The 17,195-nt window shown below is 44.3% G+C and overlaps 1 protein-coding gene across 2 annotated transcripts in view; it reads right to left on the bottom strand.

The window, feature by feature from the left end:
* cep85l (centrosomal protein 85L) overlaps positions 1-11,494 on the bottom strand; it is a 49,495-nt gene extending 38,001 nt beyond the window's left edge. The window contains exons 1-2 of one of the 2 annotated variants that reach the window (XM_080791153.1): positions 11,385-11,494; positions 1,014-1,178 (exon numbers count right to left, since the gene is read on the bottom strand). In XM_080791153.1, coding sequence (XP_080647279.1) covers positions 1,014-1,178; positions 11,385-11,406 — 187 coding nt within the window. In that variant the 5' untranslated portion in view covers positions 11,407-11,494. Of the gene's footprint in view, positions 1-1,013; positions 1,179-5,181; positions 5,720-11,384 lie in introns of those variants that run through there. The other variant, XM_080791152.1, reaches the window with a different exon arrangement.
* Between the last annotated feature and the right edge of the window lie 5,701 nt (positions 11,495-17,195).

Below are 17,195 nucleotides of genomic sequence, written 5' to 3' on the forward strand. Positions count from 1 at the left end.
TTCATCTCTGACTCCATCACTACTAACTAGTCTTCATGTCTGACTCCATCACTACTAACTAGTCTTCATCTCTGACTCCATCACTACTAACTAGTCTTCATGTCTGACTCCATCACTACTAACTAGTCTTCATGTCTGACTCCATCACTACTAACTAGTCTTCATGTCTGACTCCATCACTACTAACTAGTCTTCATGTTTGACTCCATCACTACTAACTAGTCTTCATCTCTGACTCCATCACTACTAACTAGTCTTCATTTCTGACTCCATCACTACTAACTAGTCTTCATCTCTGACTCCATCACTACTAACTAGTCTTCATGTCTGACTCCATCACTACTAACTAGTCTTCATGTCTGACTCCATCACTACTAACTAGTCTTCATGTCTGACTCCATCACTACTAACTAGTCTTCATGTCTGACTCCATCACTACTAACTAGTCTTCATCTCTGACTCCATCACTACTAACTAGTCTTCATTTCTGACTCCATCACTACTAACTAGTCTTCATTTCTGACTCCATCACTACTAACTAGTCTTCATGTCTGACTCCATCACTACTAACTAGTCTTCATGTCTGACTCCATCACTACTAACTAGTCTTCATGTCTGACTCCATCACTACTAACTAGTCTTCATGTTTGACTCCATCACTACTAACTAGTCTTCATGTCTGACTCCATCACTACTAACTAGTCTTCATCTCTGACTCCATCACTACTAACTAGTCTTCATCTCTGACTCCATCACTACTAACTAGTCTTCATCTCTGACTGGTGTTGGGGGGGATGGAGGGTCCTGGGGTTGGGGGGGACGGAAGGTCCTGGGGTTGGGGGGGACGGAAGGTCCTGGGGTTGGGGGGGACGGAAGGTCCTGGGGTTGGGGGGGACAGAAGGTCCTGGGGTTGGTGGGGACGGAAGGTCCTGGGGTTGGGGGGAACGGATCAGAATGGAGGTCTTTAACAACACACACACAAACAGGGAGCCAATCGGAAGAGAGGACGTTACCTTCCACGCTGTCGGAACAGGAAGTTCCGAATCCCGTGTCTCCGCTGTCTGACGCGGCGCTGTGGCGACGCCCTCGGTTACCGTTGCTAGGGGTGGGGAGGGGCCACGCCGAGGGGGGGAGGGGCCACGACGCCTCACACACACCTGGAGACCAGCCTGACGATCCTGGAGACACACACACACACACACACACACACACACACACACACAATACACATTTAATACATGAAATTTTCACACATTACACAAGATGGGAATCTTTGTCTGTCTGTAATCCACGTTAACTCGAGAACCAATCAGCAGCCAGGGAATTTATTTAGTAAATGCACACACCGTTTACTTTTTTTGTGAAAAGGCAAAATGATCATTTTTTTGGGTACATACAATGTGTTCCAAGTGACCTCCCAATCTATTTCCCGCCCTTCAGCAGCTATATCCCTATTCCTATATCCCTATTCCTATATCCCTATTCCTATATCCCTATATCCCTATTCCAGGCCTCCGTTCCTGTAGAGGGGGCATATTTCTGGGCATTTAGTTTGATCATATAAATATCGTCTAGGGGCATTTTTAAACAAGTAAAAATTGGGATGGTCCTTTAATCCTGCCCCATCGGCTCTACAAGCAGATCTGATTCTGAAATAAAAGAACAGAGAATGCCTATCAATCCCGTACCTTCTATAACTATGTCCTGGAAGTCCATAATATTATTTGACCCATTAATATCTCGAAGGGTCCTAATGCCCTTCTCCTCCCAACTCCTATTGTTTGGGGTGTTATTGATCGTACATCGGACAGAGGGGAAACATATGGAACAATTTGTGTGTAAAGGTGTCTACTAACATATCTATAGTCACCAATGTGTTTGTAAAGGTGTCTACTAACATATCTATAGTCACCAATGTGTTTGTAAAGGTGTCTACTAACATATCTATAGTCACCAATGTGTTTGTAAAGGTACATATCTATAGTCACTTCTCTGTGGAGTCTATTTCTAGACGGCAGTGACAGGTTTCTACATCCTAGTAGAAACCTCTTCTCTGTGGAGTCTATTTCTAGACGATGCTAATCCGTTTCGACACACGGGGGTCATTTAGCTCTCGTCCTACATTCAGTGTGAGTCACCGAGACACTCACACACACACTCACGCATGCATGCACGCATAAACGCACGCACACACACACACGCACGCAGGCACGCACTCACACACACGAATGACCATGAGCCAAATTCCAAATCAGAGACAAAATACTACGACGAAAAAATGTTTGTCGACTACCTTTTATCACTGACGAAAACTAAATGGAAACTACATGAAAACTAAGATATGATGACTAAGACTAAAATATATTGTGCCGGCCGCACACACGGATAGCCAAAGTGCAGATTATTTAACCCATTTTGGGCTAAACAGGTTATTTAACCCCTGTTGGTGTTTGAAGCAGTGTTATACTTTAGCTACCCACCAACCCAGGGTGGGTGGTAACCAGGTCACCCCAGGGTGGGTGGGTAGCTAAGGACACCCCAGGGTGGGTGGTAACCAGGTCAGCCCAGGGTGGGGGGGGGGGGGTAACCAGGTCACCAAAGGGTTGACCTGGCGAACCTGACCTTAAAGGTCAGAGAGAGCAGAGCATAATCCATTTACTGGTAAACTGCTAAGACCACACAACCACACACACACACACACACACACACACACACACACACACACACACGCAAGAACCTTCAGTGAGCTAAATGCATGAGCGACATTTTCCAGGAGAATACATATTGATGGATGAATACGGTCGTCACATTATAATATAAATATGAATCACTGAACTACTGGAGAGAGAGAGAGAGAGAGAGATAGAGAGAGACCACTGAAGAACTACTGGAGAGAGAGAGAGATAGAGAGAGACATAGAGACTCACTGAAGAACTACCTTCAAAGATCTGTTACATAACAAGAGAGAGAGAGAGAGAGAGAGAGAGAGAGAGAGAGAGAGAGAGAGAGAGAGAGAGAGAGAGAGAGAGCTAAATATCGATTATTTTCATGGAAATTCCACAGAGAGCGAGCAATATGATTGGACCACCTCCCTGATTCAGCATATATGGACACAGACAGACAGACAGACAGACAGGCAGGCAGGCAGGCAGGCAGGCAGGCAGGCAGACAGACAGACAGACAGACAGACAGACAGACAGACAGACAGACAGACAGACAGACAGACAGACAGACAGACAGACAGACAGACAGACAGGCAGATTTCTCCTGATAACAGATAACATTAAAATATAAATCACAACATTATGTATAATATAAATATAAATCACAACACTATGTTCCCCCAAAGACAAATGAAAACATGTGTCTTAAAAATTGACAATATTTATCTCCTTATAGAAAGAACAGATTTACAGCAGTTAGCTTGATGTTAGGGGTGTGTGTGTGTGTGTGTGTGTGTGTGTGTGTGTGTGTGTGTGTGTGTGCTAGCGGTCAGCTAGCTGCCATGCTAACCACCTGATATCTTGTATTAAATGATTATGTAACAGCCGGGAATCGAACCCTGGGCCGTGTGTAAAGGCCAACATCTTAACCACTGATCCAAAGGGCTATGCCCGTGACTCGGGGGAAACATTAGACGTTTTGAGGCCAGCATCAGGGCTGTGTGTGTGTGTGTGTGTGTGTGTGTGTGTGAGTGTGAGTGTGTGTGTGTGTGTGTGTGTGTGTGTGTGTGTGTGTGTGTGCGTGCGTGTGTGGCAAGCAGAGTTGTTGCTTAATCACAACAATTATTCAAACATTATTTATTTGCATACTATTTGACCATGTGCCCGGTGTGTGTGACACACACACACACACACACACACACACACACACACACACACACACACACACACACACACACACACACACACACACACACACACACACACACACACACACACACACACACACACACACACACACAGCCCCTCCAAATCACTTTTAACATCTTAAAAAATATTGTACAAAATTAATAAAAGTGACTAAAATTGAGTCTCTTTTATTACTTTTGTATAATATTTTAGTCACTAAATGTTATCTTGCCACAACAACAAGACCCCCAAACCTCAGCAGAGGGTCTGTCCTATATAGACGGTGGGGTCCGGGGACCCCCAGGGGCCGCTGAGGGAGTTCCAGGGGCCCCTGAGGGAGTTCCAGGGGTCTCTGAGGGAGTTCCAGGGGTCTCTGAGGGACCCCCAGGGGTCTCTGAGGGAGTTCCAGGGGCCCCTGAGGGAGTTCCAGGGGCCCCTGAGGGAGTTCCAGGGGTCCCTGAGGGAGTTCCAGGGGCCCCTGAGGGAGTTCCAGGGGGTCCCCAGCTAAATGATAGTTATAGGAACCAAATGGACCCTTAATATGGGTCTGTAACTCTGAGAGTGTATACATTTGGTTCCATTTGTACACTCTCAGAGTTAAATTAACATTGATTTTAGGCTACAATAAACAATATAAATTGGGGGTCCCAGAGATATAAATGCCATTAAATGGGGGTCCGTATGAGACTAATGCAGGTCAAACTGGGGGTCCTTTGAAATTAATCACTGCTATGAGCCGCATATATAAATCTTATCTTATGTCGGGGGTCCCTGGGGGGGAGGGGGGGGTCCCTGGCCTATCTCCTCAAACGGGGGTCCGCGGGGGCGGGGCTGATTAATTAGTGTCAATTTGGGGGGTCCTTATTGACATGAAGAAGTTTGGGCACCACACTGGTCTAATATAAGAGTCCATCCAGCTAGTTATAGATCTGATAAAATACCGTAATGTGAGTTTATAGGCTACTAGCAGATCTACAGCACATCTGCAACATTTTAACCCCCCGTCCAGTCACTATGTCTATGTAGATCTGATATTAAATACATGAAGTAAACCGTTATGTTTGGTGTTATCTGTGTTATAGGAGTCAAATCTCCACACACACATGCACACACACACACACACACACACACACACACTGTAGATCAGATCTACAGCATATCATGCAGACGCTTAGCTGCTTTATAACGACCCCGCATTCATCCAGACACTATGTAGATCTGATATAATCATCCGCGTGTGTGTGTGTGTGTGTGTGTGTGTGTGTGTGTGTGTGTGTGTGTGTGTGTGTGTGTGTGTGTGTGTGTGTGTGTGTGTGTGACCGACAGTTACCTGTTTTGTAAGAGTCCATATTATTAAATCCATCTTCAAACGGATCAGACGTAGTTTTGCTCCACATGGTGGTTCTATGGTTCCACAACAACTAAAACTACACTACATAAGACGGCCCACGGACCCCCACGGACCCCCCCCCCCGGGCCGGCCGGTGGTCCGTCCAGTCCCGTCCCGTCCACCTCCACCCGGGGAACGACCGCGTCCCGGACCCAAAACCCCCCGGATCCGGATCAGCTACAGATCTCCCAAAACCGGAGTCGAGCCTTAGATGTGATCAGCGGATCGGGTATAAAGAACGTTCGGTTCTGGTGAAAGCCTCCTGTCCGTGTCCTATAGTCCTGGTGCCTCAGACCCGCTCGGAGCTCAGTGTTCTGGTCCTGGGCTGGTTCTGGGGTTCTGGTGCCTCAGACCCGCTCAGAGCCTCCATCCTGAGGTTCTAGAGATGCGGTTCTGACTGGAAGGAGATCCTAAAAATCTCCTAAAAGATTCTAACGGTTATTCTGGACAGAAAAACTGCTTCAATCCCTCCTCCTCCTCCTCCTCCACGAAGCGACGTGTAATCCTTCTTAGAAACGCACGCACACACACACACACACACACACACACACACACACACACACTCACTCACTCACATAATATTACACATACACACACACTTACATTCACATAATACAGCTCACACACTCTCAGCGTGTGTGTGTGTGTGTGTGTGGCGTTGTTGGAGTTGGAGGGATCCAGAGTGTTGCCAGATATTAGTTTTTTTGCGTGAGAGAAAAAAGCGAACTCGGCTCAACGCAATTCCACTGCTATTTATTAAAGGGATTGTGAGTACTAACTACTACTAGTTATTTTCTGGGCTCAATTTCACCCAAAAGACAAGACAAATGTCAATGCATGGTCTCGTCCTCAAAGTAGCAGGTTTTGTATTGACTTGTATAGTTGTAGATCTGCTATTTTCATATCGGGGGTTAAAATGAGGCCAATGAGGTTTTGCTTTATAACATCCCGACATGGCAACACCGGGCTTGTCTCGTTGTAAGGATGTGACGTCACACACTGCGTCGAGGCCCGAGGGGGCGGGGCCTATAGATCCTAGCTGACTCCGTGCGTCGACGTCACTCACTGCTGCAGTGCGCGCGCGCGTGCGTGCGTGGGTAGAGCAGCACAAAAAATGATGGTATTCAATTCAAGTAAAAGTAAGTAGAGGGTTCTGTTTAGAATAATATAGTATTCAACGTTAACTTAATTCAGTTGTTTTCAACCCTTTTCACACCAAAAGACCATTATGTATTTATCTATTTATTCAGCATCTGAGCCACGGACCATCTGATGACATTTAGCCTCTTATGTCACAAAACAACATACAAGCTAAAACAAAACACACATGACTTCTTGTTATTGCACAACCCCAGCAGCACTAATGCACAAACATGTAAGTTTAGCTGTTATCGCACAACAAACCCTTATTGCCCTTAAGAAAAAATAAACAAAAAAAAGGTTGTTAAAAGTGGAGAAATAATCCTCCAAACTAAGTTTTCTCTCAGTTTTACGGACATTTTTGTGCTGCGAGTTCATCCTGTTATCGCAACTACTTGACATAAATGTATGTGCACACGCACACACAGACGCACACAGTCGCACGCACGCGCACACGCAAACACACAGCTGGAACCTGTTATTTCAGCTAAACTATACAGGCGTGCCTGCCTGCTGTCAGCCGTGTGTGTGTGTGAGAGAGAGAGAGAGAGAGAGAGAGAGAGAGAGAGAGACTGCTGCCAGGCTATTTGGGCTGTTTGAACATGAACAGGGTGTTATGTAAGTGTTTATAAGGAGTTATCCGGTATCAATAAGATTTGGGCCTATTGAGTACCCGGTATCAATAAGCTTTGGGCTTATCGAGTACCCGGTATCGATAAGCTTTGGGCTTATCCAGTACCCGGTTTCAATAAGCTAGACGGGCCTGTTGACTGATACCTGTCCATTTAAACTCTAGGCGGGCCTGTTGACTGATACCTGTCCATTTAAACTCTAGACGGGCCTGTTGACTGACACCTGTAAACATGAAACATGTCCTGACTCAGTTGAGTCCTGAATAAACATGAAACATGTCCTGACTCAGTTGAGTCCTGAATAAACATGAAACATGTCCTGACTCAGTTGAAGTCAATCCTGAATAAACATGAAACATGTCCTGACTCAGTTGAGTCCTGAATAAACATGAAACATGTCCTGACTCAGTTGAAGTCAATCCTGAATAAAAAACACATCTTAAGAAGTGAAAGAATTCCACAAAGCTTCTTTAACTCAACCTTTCAGGTCACGTGACCCAAAAAAAGAGATTATACGCAGACGCATACGCACGGACACACGCACGCACGCACCCACGCACGCACACAAGGGATTGTGTGTGCTAGTCTTTGTTTCATTCTAATCACTGTGAAGTGTGTGGGGAGAGAGAGAGAGAGAGAGAGAGAGAGGTAGACACACAGTGTAATTAGGACAGTGTTTGTCGTATTGTTAAAACTCAACTGGCCACAAAATGCTTCAATTAAAACGACACTGAGCTCTTTGTTTGCTTAACAACAACACAACAACACCAGACCTGGCAACCCAAACAGTCACCCCACTTGTCTGATCCCCGCATGCACGCACGCACACACACACACACACACACACACACACACACACACACACACACACACACACACACACACACACACACACACTTGAAACGTTTATTTCAACAGAAGTGAGCCTTTCAAGCCTCAACTCTCTGTTTCTCTGCAAGACATTAATTACTCTATAAGCCATGTCTCCAGAACTGATTAGAAATCACACAACATGCTAAGTATGTCCAGATTTTGGTGTGTTTATCAACACGTGCACGTGCACACGCACACGTACACACACACACACACACACACACACACACACACGTTATCAGGACACAGCAGACCTGTAATGATGCCAACCACCCACTTCCTGTTATAGCACGACCCTGCAGGAAACACACTGGCACACACGCACGCGCACACACACACACGCACACACTCACACACACACACTCACACACGGTCCTGCAGTTTTACAGAACTCACATGTCGTAACCTTTGGAATTACACAACACAATATCCCCCCCCCCCCCCCTACCTGTTTACAATTCCACAACATGCAAACATGACCCGCTGTAAGGCATTTGAAATTACATCAAAATGTTACTTTTCAGGATTCCAATTCAAAAACAGCAAAAAATAAAAATTGCATTTTCAAATTTCAATTTGAATATAGCAAAAAAAATTGCTACGACAGTAATATATGGCCCTACAGCATGAAGTCATGACAGAACCATTTAAACACCACAGCATGAAGTCATAACAGAACCATTTAAACACTACAGCATGCAGAGGAGAAGTCATAACAGAACCATCTAAACACTACAGCATGCAGAGGAGAAGTCATAACAGAACCATCTAAACACTACAGCATGCAGAGGAGAAGTCATAACAGAACCATCTAAACACTACAGCATGCAGAGGAGAAGTCATAACAGAACCATCTAAACACTACAACATGCAGAGGAGAAGTCATAACAGAACCATCTAAACACTACAGCATGCAGAGGAGAAGTCATAACAGAACCATCTAAACACTACAGCATGCAGAGGAGAAGTCATAACAGAACCATCTAAACACTACAGCATGCAGAGGAGAAGTCATAACAGAACCATCTAAACACTACAGCATGCAGTCATAACAGAACCATCTAAACACTACAGCATGCAGAGGAGAAGTCATAACAGAACCATCTAAACACTACAGCATGCAGAGGAGAAGTCATAACAGAACCATCTTCTAAACACTATAGCATGCAGTCATAACAGAACCATCTAAACACTACAACATGCAGAGGAGAAGTCATAACAGAACCATCTAAACACTACAGCATGCAGAGGAGAAGTCATAACAGAACCATCTAAACACTACAGCATGCAGTCATAACAGAACCATCTAAACACTACAGCATGCAGAGGAGAAGTCATAACAGAACCATCTAAACACTACAGCATGCAGAGGAGAAGTCATAACAGAACCATCTAAACACTACAGCAACCAGTCATAACAGAACCATCTAAACACTACAGCATGCAGAGGAGAAGTCATAACAGAACCATCTAAACACTACAACATGCAGTCATAACAGAACCATTTAAACACTACAGCATGCAGTCATAACAGAACCATTTAAACACTACAGCATGCAGAGGAGAAGTCATAACAGAACCATCTAAACACTACAGCATGCAGTCATAACAGAACCATCTAAACACTACAGCATGCAGAGGAGAAGTCATAACAGATAACAGAACCATCTATTATTCTAAACACTACAACATGCAGTCATAACAGAACCATCTAAACACTACAACATGCAGTCATAACAGAACCATTTAAACACTACAGCATGCAGAGGAGAAGTCATAACAGAACCATCTAAACACTACAGCATGCAGAGGATAAGTCATAACAGAACCATCTTCTAAACACTATAGCATGCAGTCATAACAGAACCATCTTCTAAACACTACAGCATGCAGAGGAGAAGTCATAACAGAACCATCTTCTAAACACTATAGCATGCAGTCATAACAGAACCATCTAAACACTACAACATGCAGAGGAGAAGTCATAACAGAACCATCTAAACACTACAGCATGCAGAGGAGAAGTCATAACAGAACCATCTAAACACTACAGCATGCAGAGGAGAAGTCATAACAGAACCATCTAAACACTGCAGCATGCAGAGGAGAAGTAATAACAGAACCATCTAAACACTACAACATGCAGTCATAACAGAACCATCTAAACACTACAGCATGCAGTCATAACAGAACCATCTAAACACTACAACATGCAGTCATAACAGAACCATTTAAACACTACAGCATGCAGAGGAGAAGTCATAACAGAACCATCTAAACACTACAGCATGCAGAGGAGAAGTCATAACAGAACCATCTAAACACTACAGCATGCAGAGGAGAAGTCATAACAGAACCATCTAAACACTACAGCATGCAGAGGAGAAGTCATAACAGAACCATCTAAACACTACAGCATGCAGAGGAGAAGTCATAACAGAACCATCTAAACACTACAGCATGCAGAGGAGAAGTCATAACAGAACCATCTAAACACTACAGCATGCAGAGGAGAAGTCATAACAGAACCATCTAAACACTACAGCATGCAGAGGAGAAGTCATAACAGAACCATCTAAACACTACAGCATGCAGTCATAACAGAACCATCTAAACACTACAGCATGCAGAGGAGAAGTCATAACAGAACCATCTAAACACTACAGCATGCAGTCATAACAGAACCATCTAAACACTACAGCATGCAGAGGAGAAGTCATAACAGAACCATCGAAATACTACAACATGCAGAGGCGAGTGTGGAAATATAGTGGCTCCTCTCCATGGTGAAAGTTGCCCAGCCCTGTTCTGATGTGTTTCTATAATTATGATATTGTTCTCGACGACACTGAGAATGAGTTTCATTACTCAGTGGAATTTAGAGAATAAATAAAACTTGAATGATTTCATTCCTTCATTTCCATCGGCAAGCATTTTGCGCGCGCACACACACACACACACACACACACACACACACACACACACACACACACACACACACACAGATAAAAGCACTTTGATAAAACAACTTCCTGTGGTTTGTTGAGGTTCTTGAAAAGAGCGGAACCGTGTCCGCTAGCCCAGTCTGCCCCCTGGGTACAGTTTACTGCTTACTGTACTCCTACTGTACTCTCCTACTGTACTCCTAGTACATTACATTAACAGTGTAGTCATTTATCAGACTCTTAATCCAGAGTGATTTACAGTAAGCCGAACAACACATGGTGATACATCACATACAGAGAAATAGACATCTAGGATCATAAGCAGATTCATATAATACCTCTCCCACCCCTCTCTCTCTCTCTCTCTCTCTCTCAAATCCATTAGGTTCAAATATCACCGTTTGATCGAAGCAGAGTGGCAGGCAGGCAGGCAGGCAGGCAGGCAGGCAGGCAAGGCAGGCAGGCAGGCAGGCAGGCAGGCAGGGCAGGGCAGGCAGGCAGGCAGGCAGGCAGGCAGGCAGGCAGGCAGGCAGGCAGACAGATAGATACTTACGACAGTGTAGAGAGTTCCTCATGTGTCCTTTAAGTCGAGAGGCTTGAAATCAGAACTAATTATTATTATTATTAAACAAAGATATGGGAGATCTGAAGGTGAAATAAGAAGCATTCAGAACAGTGTGTCTGTCGAGATGTTTTCTCTCTGTCAGAGAATACAGAAGTGGAACCAAATGGACCAGGAAGTGTGTGTGTGAGAGAGAGAGAGAGAGAGAGTTTTGACAGTTCAACTTTCAAGTCACACAGGAAGTGAAGGTGTTGTGACAGGAAGTGAAGCCACACGCCGAGAAAAATGACCAACAAAAACTTGCAGTGACAGTTTTATCCACGTGTGACGACCTCACAGGTCAAAGGTCAAACTATAGCCTTGACGACCTCACAGGTCAAAGGTAAAACTATATAGCCTCGGAGACCTTACAGGTCAAAGGTCAGCCCATTCAACTCAGGAACCCCTTTTGGTGTTTTAACCATTATGTACTTTAGCTGTTGAAAAATAGCAGATCTACAAGCTCGTAGCGCGGTGCCTATAGATCTATTTTTTTAAACATCGTGAAAATGTGTTGCAAATCTTTATATATATTCTTTCAGAGCGAACGTTTTTAACTCAAATCTGTGTGTGTGTGTGTGTGTGTGTGTGTGTGTGTGAGAGAGAGAGAGAGAGTGTGTGAGTGTGTGTGAGTGTGAGTGTGCGCATGACCGAGATGCGACAGCTCCTGACACAGCACGCACAAGTTGGTGGCAGTTTTTTCAACCTAAACTAACTTGTTTTAGATGTATTAACATCTAAAACACACCCAGTGTAACTGCCATCGCTACTTGTGTTCATATTTGGAAGCCTCGGTAATGTCCATAAATCAGTGGTGAGGGGCCTGCAGATTGACTGTAATGTCCATAAATCAGTGGTGAGGGGCCTGCAGATTGACTGTAATGTCCATAAATCAGTGGTGAGGGGCCTGCAGATTGACTGTAATGTCCATAAATCAGTGGTGAGGGGCCTTCAGATTGAGTGTAATGTCCATAAATCAGTGGTGAGGGGCCTGCAGATTGACTGTAATGTCCATAAATCAGTGGTGAGGGGCCTGCAGATTGACTGTAATGTCCATGAATCAGTGGTGAGGGGCCTGCAGATTGACTGTAATGTCCATAAATCAGTGGTGAGGGGCCTGCAGATTGACTGTAATGTCCATAAATCAGTGGTGAGGGGCCTGCAGATTGCAGCCATGCCCAATAAGCCGAGAGCCGATCAGGCATCGGCAAAATTCTGTTCAGTGTCTGTGCAATAATTGGCAGTCGACCATATATGGAGAAGGCGATGCTTTCTGTACCCGTGATCTGTATCTGAAGCACTTGGAGAGTTTTATCAAGTTTGCGGCTTTGCGCATCCACTATTGTTTGTATTCAAGAAATCTCTTGTAAAATGTGAATACAAATGAAGATGTTAAATGTGTGTGTGTGTGTGTGTGTGTGTGTGTGTGTGTGTGTGTGTGTGTGTGTGTGTGTGTGTGTGTGTGTGTGTGTGCGTGCGTGTGTGCGTGCGTGTGTTTTGGGGAGGAACTGAACCGGTCAATACTGTTCTATTATTGACCAGAGCATCCTGTGTCTGATGTGGCGCTTAGAGGCCATTAGCAGCTCCTGTTACACCCACGCACACACGCACGTTTTTGTGACCTTCATAGAACTGACTAGATTGAGGGTCATGTTTCAGTCTATCTTGGCCTAATCAATAAGTCCGTCTGTCTGTCTTCGGGGTGTGTGTGTAATTTGATCACTTCATTCATACAGAGGACTAAAGGACACTTCCTCGTCTCATTTCCTTCCTTTCCTCAAATCAACCACTTTGTCTTCAGAGATATTATTATATTAGAGATATTACAGGTATTGTGTATATGTCTATGGAGTTAACATTACTCTAATAGACCCCCATGTGTTGTGTATGTGTCTATGGAGTTAACATTACTTTAATAGACCCCCAGGTGTTGTGTATGTGTCTATGGAGTTAACATTACTTTAATAGACCCCCAGGTGTTGTGTATGAGTCTATGGAGTTAACATTACTTTAATAGACCCCCGCGTATGTGTCTATGGAGTTAACATTACTCTAATTAGACCCCCAGGTGTTGTGTATGTGTCTATGGAAACAATATAATCAATCAACATATGGATAGTTACAGTCCAACTGTACATAAAGTCAATTGAGAAAGAAACCAATTTGATTTCACTGAAGCGGTTTATTGATAAACCACCTGAGATGCTGTACAGTACAGTACAGTACACAATGATTGATACGCTCCAAACATTCATAGAATGTATACTCCATTACTGTAAAATAAAAATAAAAACAATTCATCACCAGGGTTGTGATTTAAACGGTATAATATTGTACATGCAGTGGTTATGATTCAGGCAGCATCAGATGTCAGTGAAATTCTTCGCGGGCTAAAAACAGATTCTGTTTCAATCGTTTTCAATTCAAAATCACCTAAAGGCTAAAAAAATATATGATAAAAAAACTGTTCGGTTTGATTAAAAAGTGATTTACAAAATTCATATTTACAAAGCAATATCTATATGAAACAACAGCATCTACCAATGAGGTTCTCGTCTAAAAACGTAGATTTTACTAAAATATACATGTTTTGTTTAGCTCGTCAACATGCCTATTCCGTCTAGCGTTTTAACATCAGTCAAATCTGCATCAACTTCATCGATTTGTAACATTCGTAGTCTAAAAAATTACATTTTGAGAGAAATACTTCTCAGAAACATTTGTACATTCTCAGAGTTAAAACACGTATATATATAAATAAAACTATTTTAACTATTTTTCCCAGACAAGCGTCCAAATGTTATTAAAAGAAAGTTCTTAGGGTGGGTTAGTTAGATAGTTAGTTAGTTGCCAGGCAAACCATGGGCAGGTTAGCTACCCTGTGTTGCATTCTGTGTGTCCGCCACACGGGGGGGGGGAGGGGTGATGTCATCTACCCTGTAGCGCCGCTGGCGGCGGGAACATGCCGCTGAGCGCGGCGGAGCGGCGCTCGGTGCTCAGGCGGTAAGTGGCGGCGGCCATCTTGGCTTTGGCCGCCAGCAGCACGAAGCCCTTCAGCGCCTCCAGGTACAGCAGCTGGCCGGAGTTCAGGTACAGCCAGATGAGACGGCTGAGCTTGGCCGACACGCAGGTACCCGTTAGAGACTCTGTAGAGTTAACACACAATAAGATTTAATACAACACGCAGGTACCCGTTAGAGACTCTGTAGAGTTAACACACAATAAGATGTTAATACAACACGCAGGTACCCGCCAGAGACTCTGTAGAGTTAACACACAATAAGATATTAATACAACACGCAGGTACCCGTTAGAGACTCTGTAGAGTTAACACACAATAAGATATTAATACAACACGCAGGTACCCGTTAGAGACTCTGTGGAGTTAACACACAATAAGTATAATAAGTACCTACAGCATACTGGGTACTGGATAAGCCCAAAGCGTATTGATACCGGGTACTCGATAGGCTTGCTATCAGATTTTGTCGGGACTCACCCTGGGTGATCTTCCAGGTGTTAGACATAGACTCACCCTGGGTGATCTTCCAGTGATATTCCAGGTGTTACAGACATAGACTCACCCTGGGTGATCTCCCAGTGGTATTCCAGGTGTTACAGACGGACTCACCCTGGGTGATCTTCCAGTGGTATTCCAGGTGTTACAGACATAGACTCACCCTGGGTGATCTCCCAGTGGTATTCCAGGTGTTACAGACAGACTCACCCTGGGTGATCTCCCAGTGGTATTCCAGGTGTTACAGACAGACTCACCCTGGGTGATCTTCCAGTGGTATTCCAGGTGTTACAGACATTGACTCACCCTGGGTGATCTCCCAGTGGTATTACAGATGTTACAGACAGACTCACCCTGGGTGATCTTCCAGTGGTATTCCAGATGTTACAGACAGACTCACCCTGGGTGATCTTCCAGTGGTATTCCAGGTGTTACAGACATAGACTCACCCTGGGTGATCTTCCCGTGGTATTCCAGGTGTTACAGACATAGACTCACCCTGGGTGATCTTCCAGTGGTATTCCAGGTGTTACAGACATAGACTCACCCTGGGTGATCTCCCAGTGGTATTACAGATGTTACAGACAGACTCACCCTGGGTGATCTTCCAGTGGTATTCCAGATGTTACAGACAGACTCACCCTGGGTGATCTTCCAGTGGTATTCCAGGTGTTACAGACATAGACTCACCCTGGGTGATCTTCCAGTGGTATTCCAGGTGTGGGTACAGGTCATCCAGCCATAGACTCACCCTGGGTGATCTTCCAGTGGTATTCCAGGTGTGGGTACAGGTCATCCAGCAGAGCGCTGCGGGCCCAGATGTTCTCCTCCATGTTGATCCAGTTGTGAAGCTGTCTCTTCCTCAGCAGGAAGCTCTGGAGGTGAACGAGGTAGACCGGAGCGCCAGACAGCAGGTACAACCTGGGATATCATCATCATTATTATTATCATTATTTATTTTTAATATATTTTTTATCCCACGATTTTGTAACCCATTTTTCACCCCTGTGTCAATCATCTAATGTGATCCTGGGCTCTACACACCCTCCGCCAACCTGGGGAGAGCAACGGACTTAACCTTCATGCCTGAGTGTCCAAGTTGCTCCTTTACACCTGACAGGGGGGAGCTTCCCTGGTTGGACGTAGCGAGTGGAAGGAACACGTTATTCCAACCAGTTCCTTTCATGCGTATGCACCGTATGACGTAATGACTACTTGTGCCTGATACGGCAGTGGTGTCAGATTACATACATGTATACACAGGAGCATTACCTTTAATCCTCCCGACACTAAAACATATCGTCATTACGTCACCATCGAAAACCACTTACACTCTGGCATTGGGTCCTTTAATCCACATCTTTATTACGTCATCATTGAGAGCTAGTTGTACCAGTTATACCCCGACGTCATTATGCTGCTACGATACATACACATCAAACGGGGCATACGCAAAGTAACCACAGTATACCGCTAATCAACTTACAAGTTACATTATACATATACATAGAGGCATTTCCTTTAATCCACCGATACTGATCGACACCATCGTACTTGCGCGCTCTGCTTGCGCACTAGTAGACCATTTATGGCCTACTAGTGTGCAACAAGCAAGTATAGGCACTCGACAGAGTGCAGTTCTATAGTTATTATTATTATCATGGTTATTAATTAGGGCTGTAACGATAAAATTATACTGTAGTAAATGCATCGACATTCTTAAGTATATCGAAATGAAAACGGCAACATTGACTTTCGATTTTCAACTCATTGAATCGTATCGTATCGTCATAATGTATCGTATCGTCATAATGTATCGTATCGTCATAATGTATCGTATCGTCATAATGTATCGTATCGTCATAATGTATCGCATCGTCATAATGTATCGTATCGTCATAATGTATCGTATCGTCATAATGTATCGTGATACGTATCGTATCGCTGTTAAAATGTATTATAATTATTATTATTTTAGTAGTAGTAGTGTTTTGATTAAGTGATCAGAAATAGGGGCGTCATTTTCAAATGATTGGAAGCAAAAACATCAAACACATCACTGAGGATACGTCCCAGGTGATGACCTCGGTCATTAGTATTATTGCATCACCTGGGCGGGTCAGCTTGTGGTCACCTGACCACCCGTTCTTACTTGTAATAGGTCACCTTGTGGTCACCTGACCACCCGTTCTTACTTGTAATAGGGCAGCGGGTCGATGAGTCTCCAGTTGACGTAGTTGTGCGCG

This window comes from Protomyctophum bolini, assembly GCF_963924005.1.
Source record: "Protomyctophum bolini genome assembly, chromosome: 19".
NCBI lineage: Eukaryota > Metazoa > Chordata > Actinopteri > Myctophiformes > Myctophidae > Protomyctophum > Protomyctophum bolini.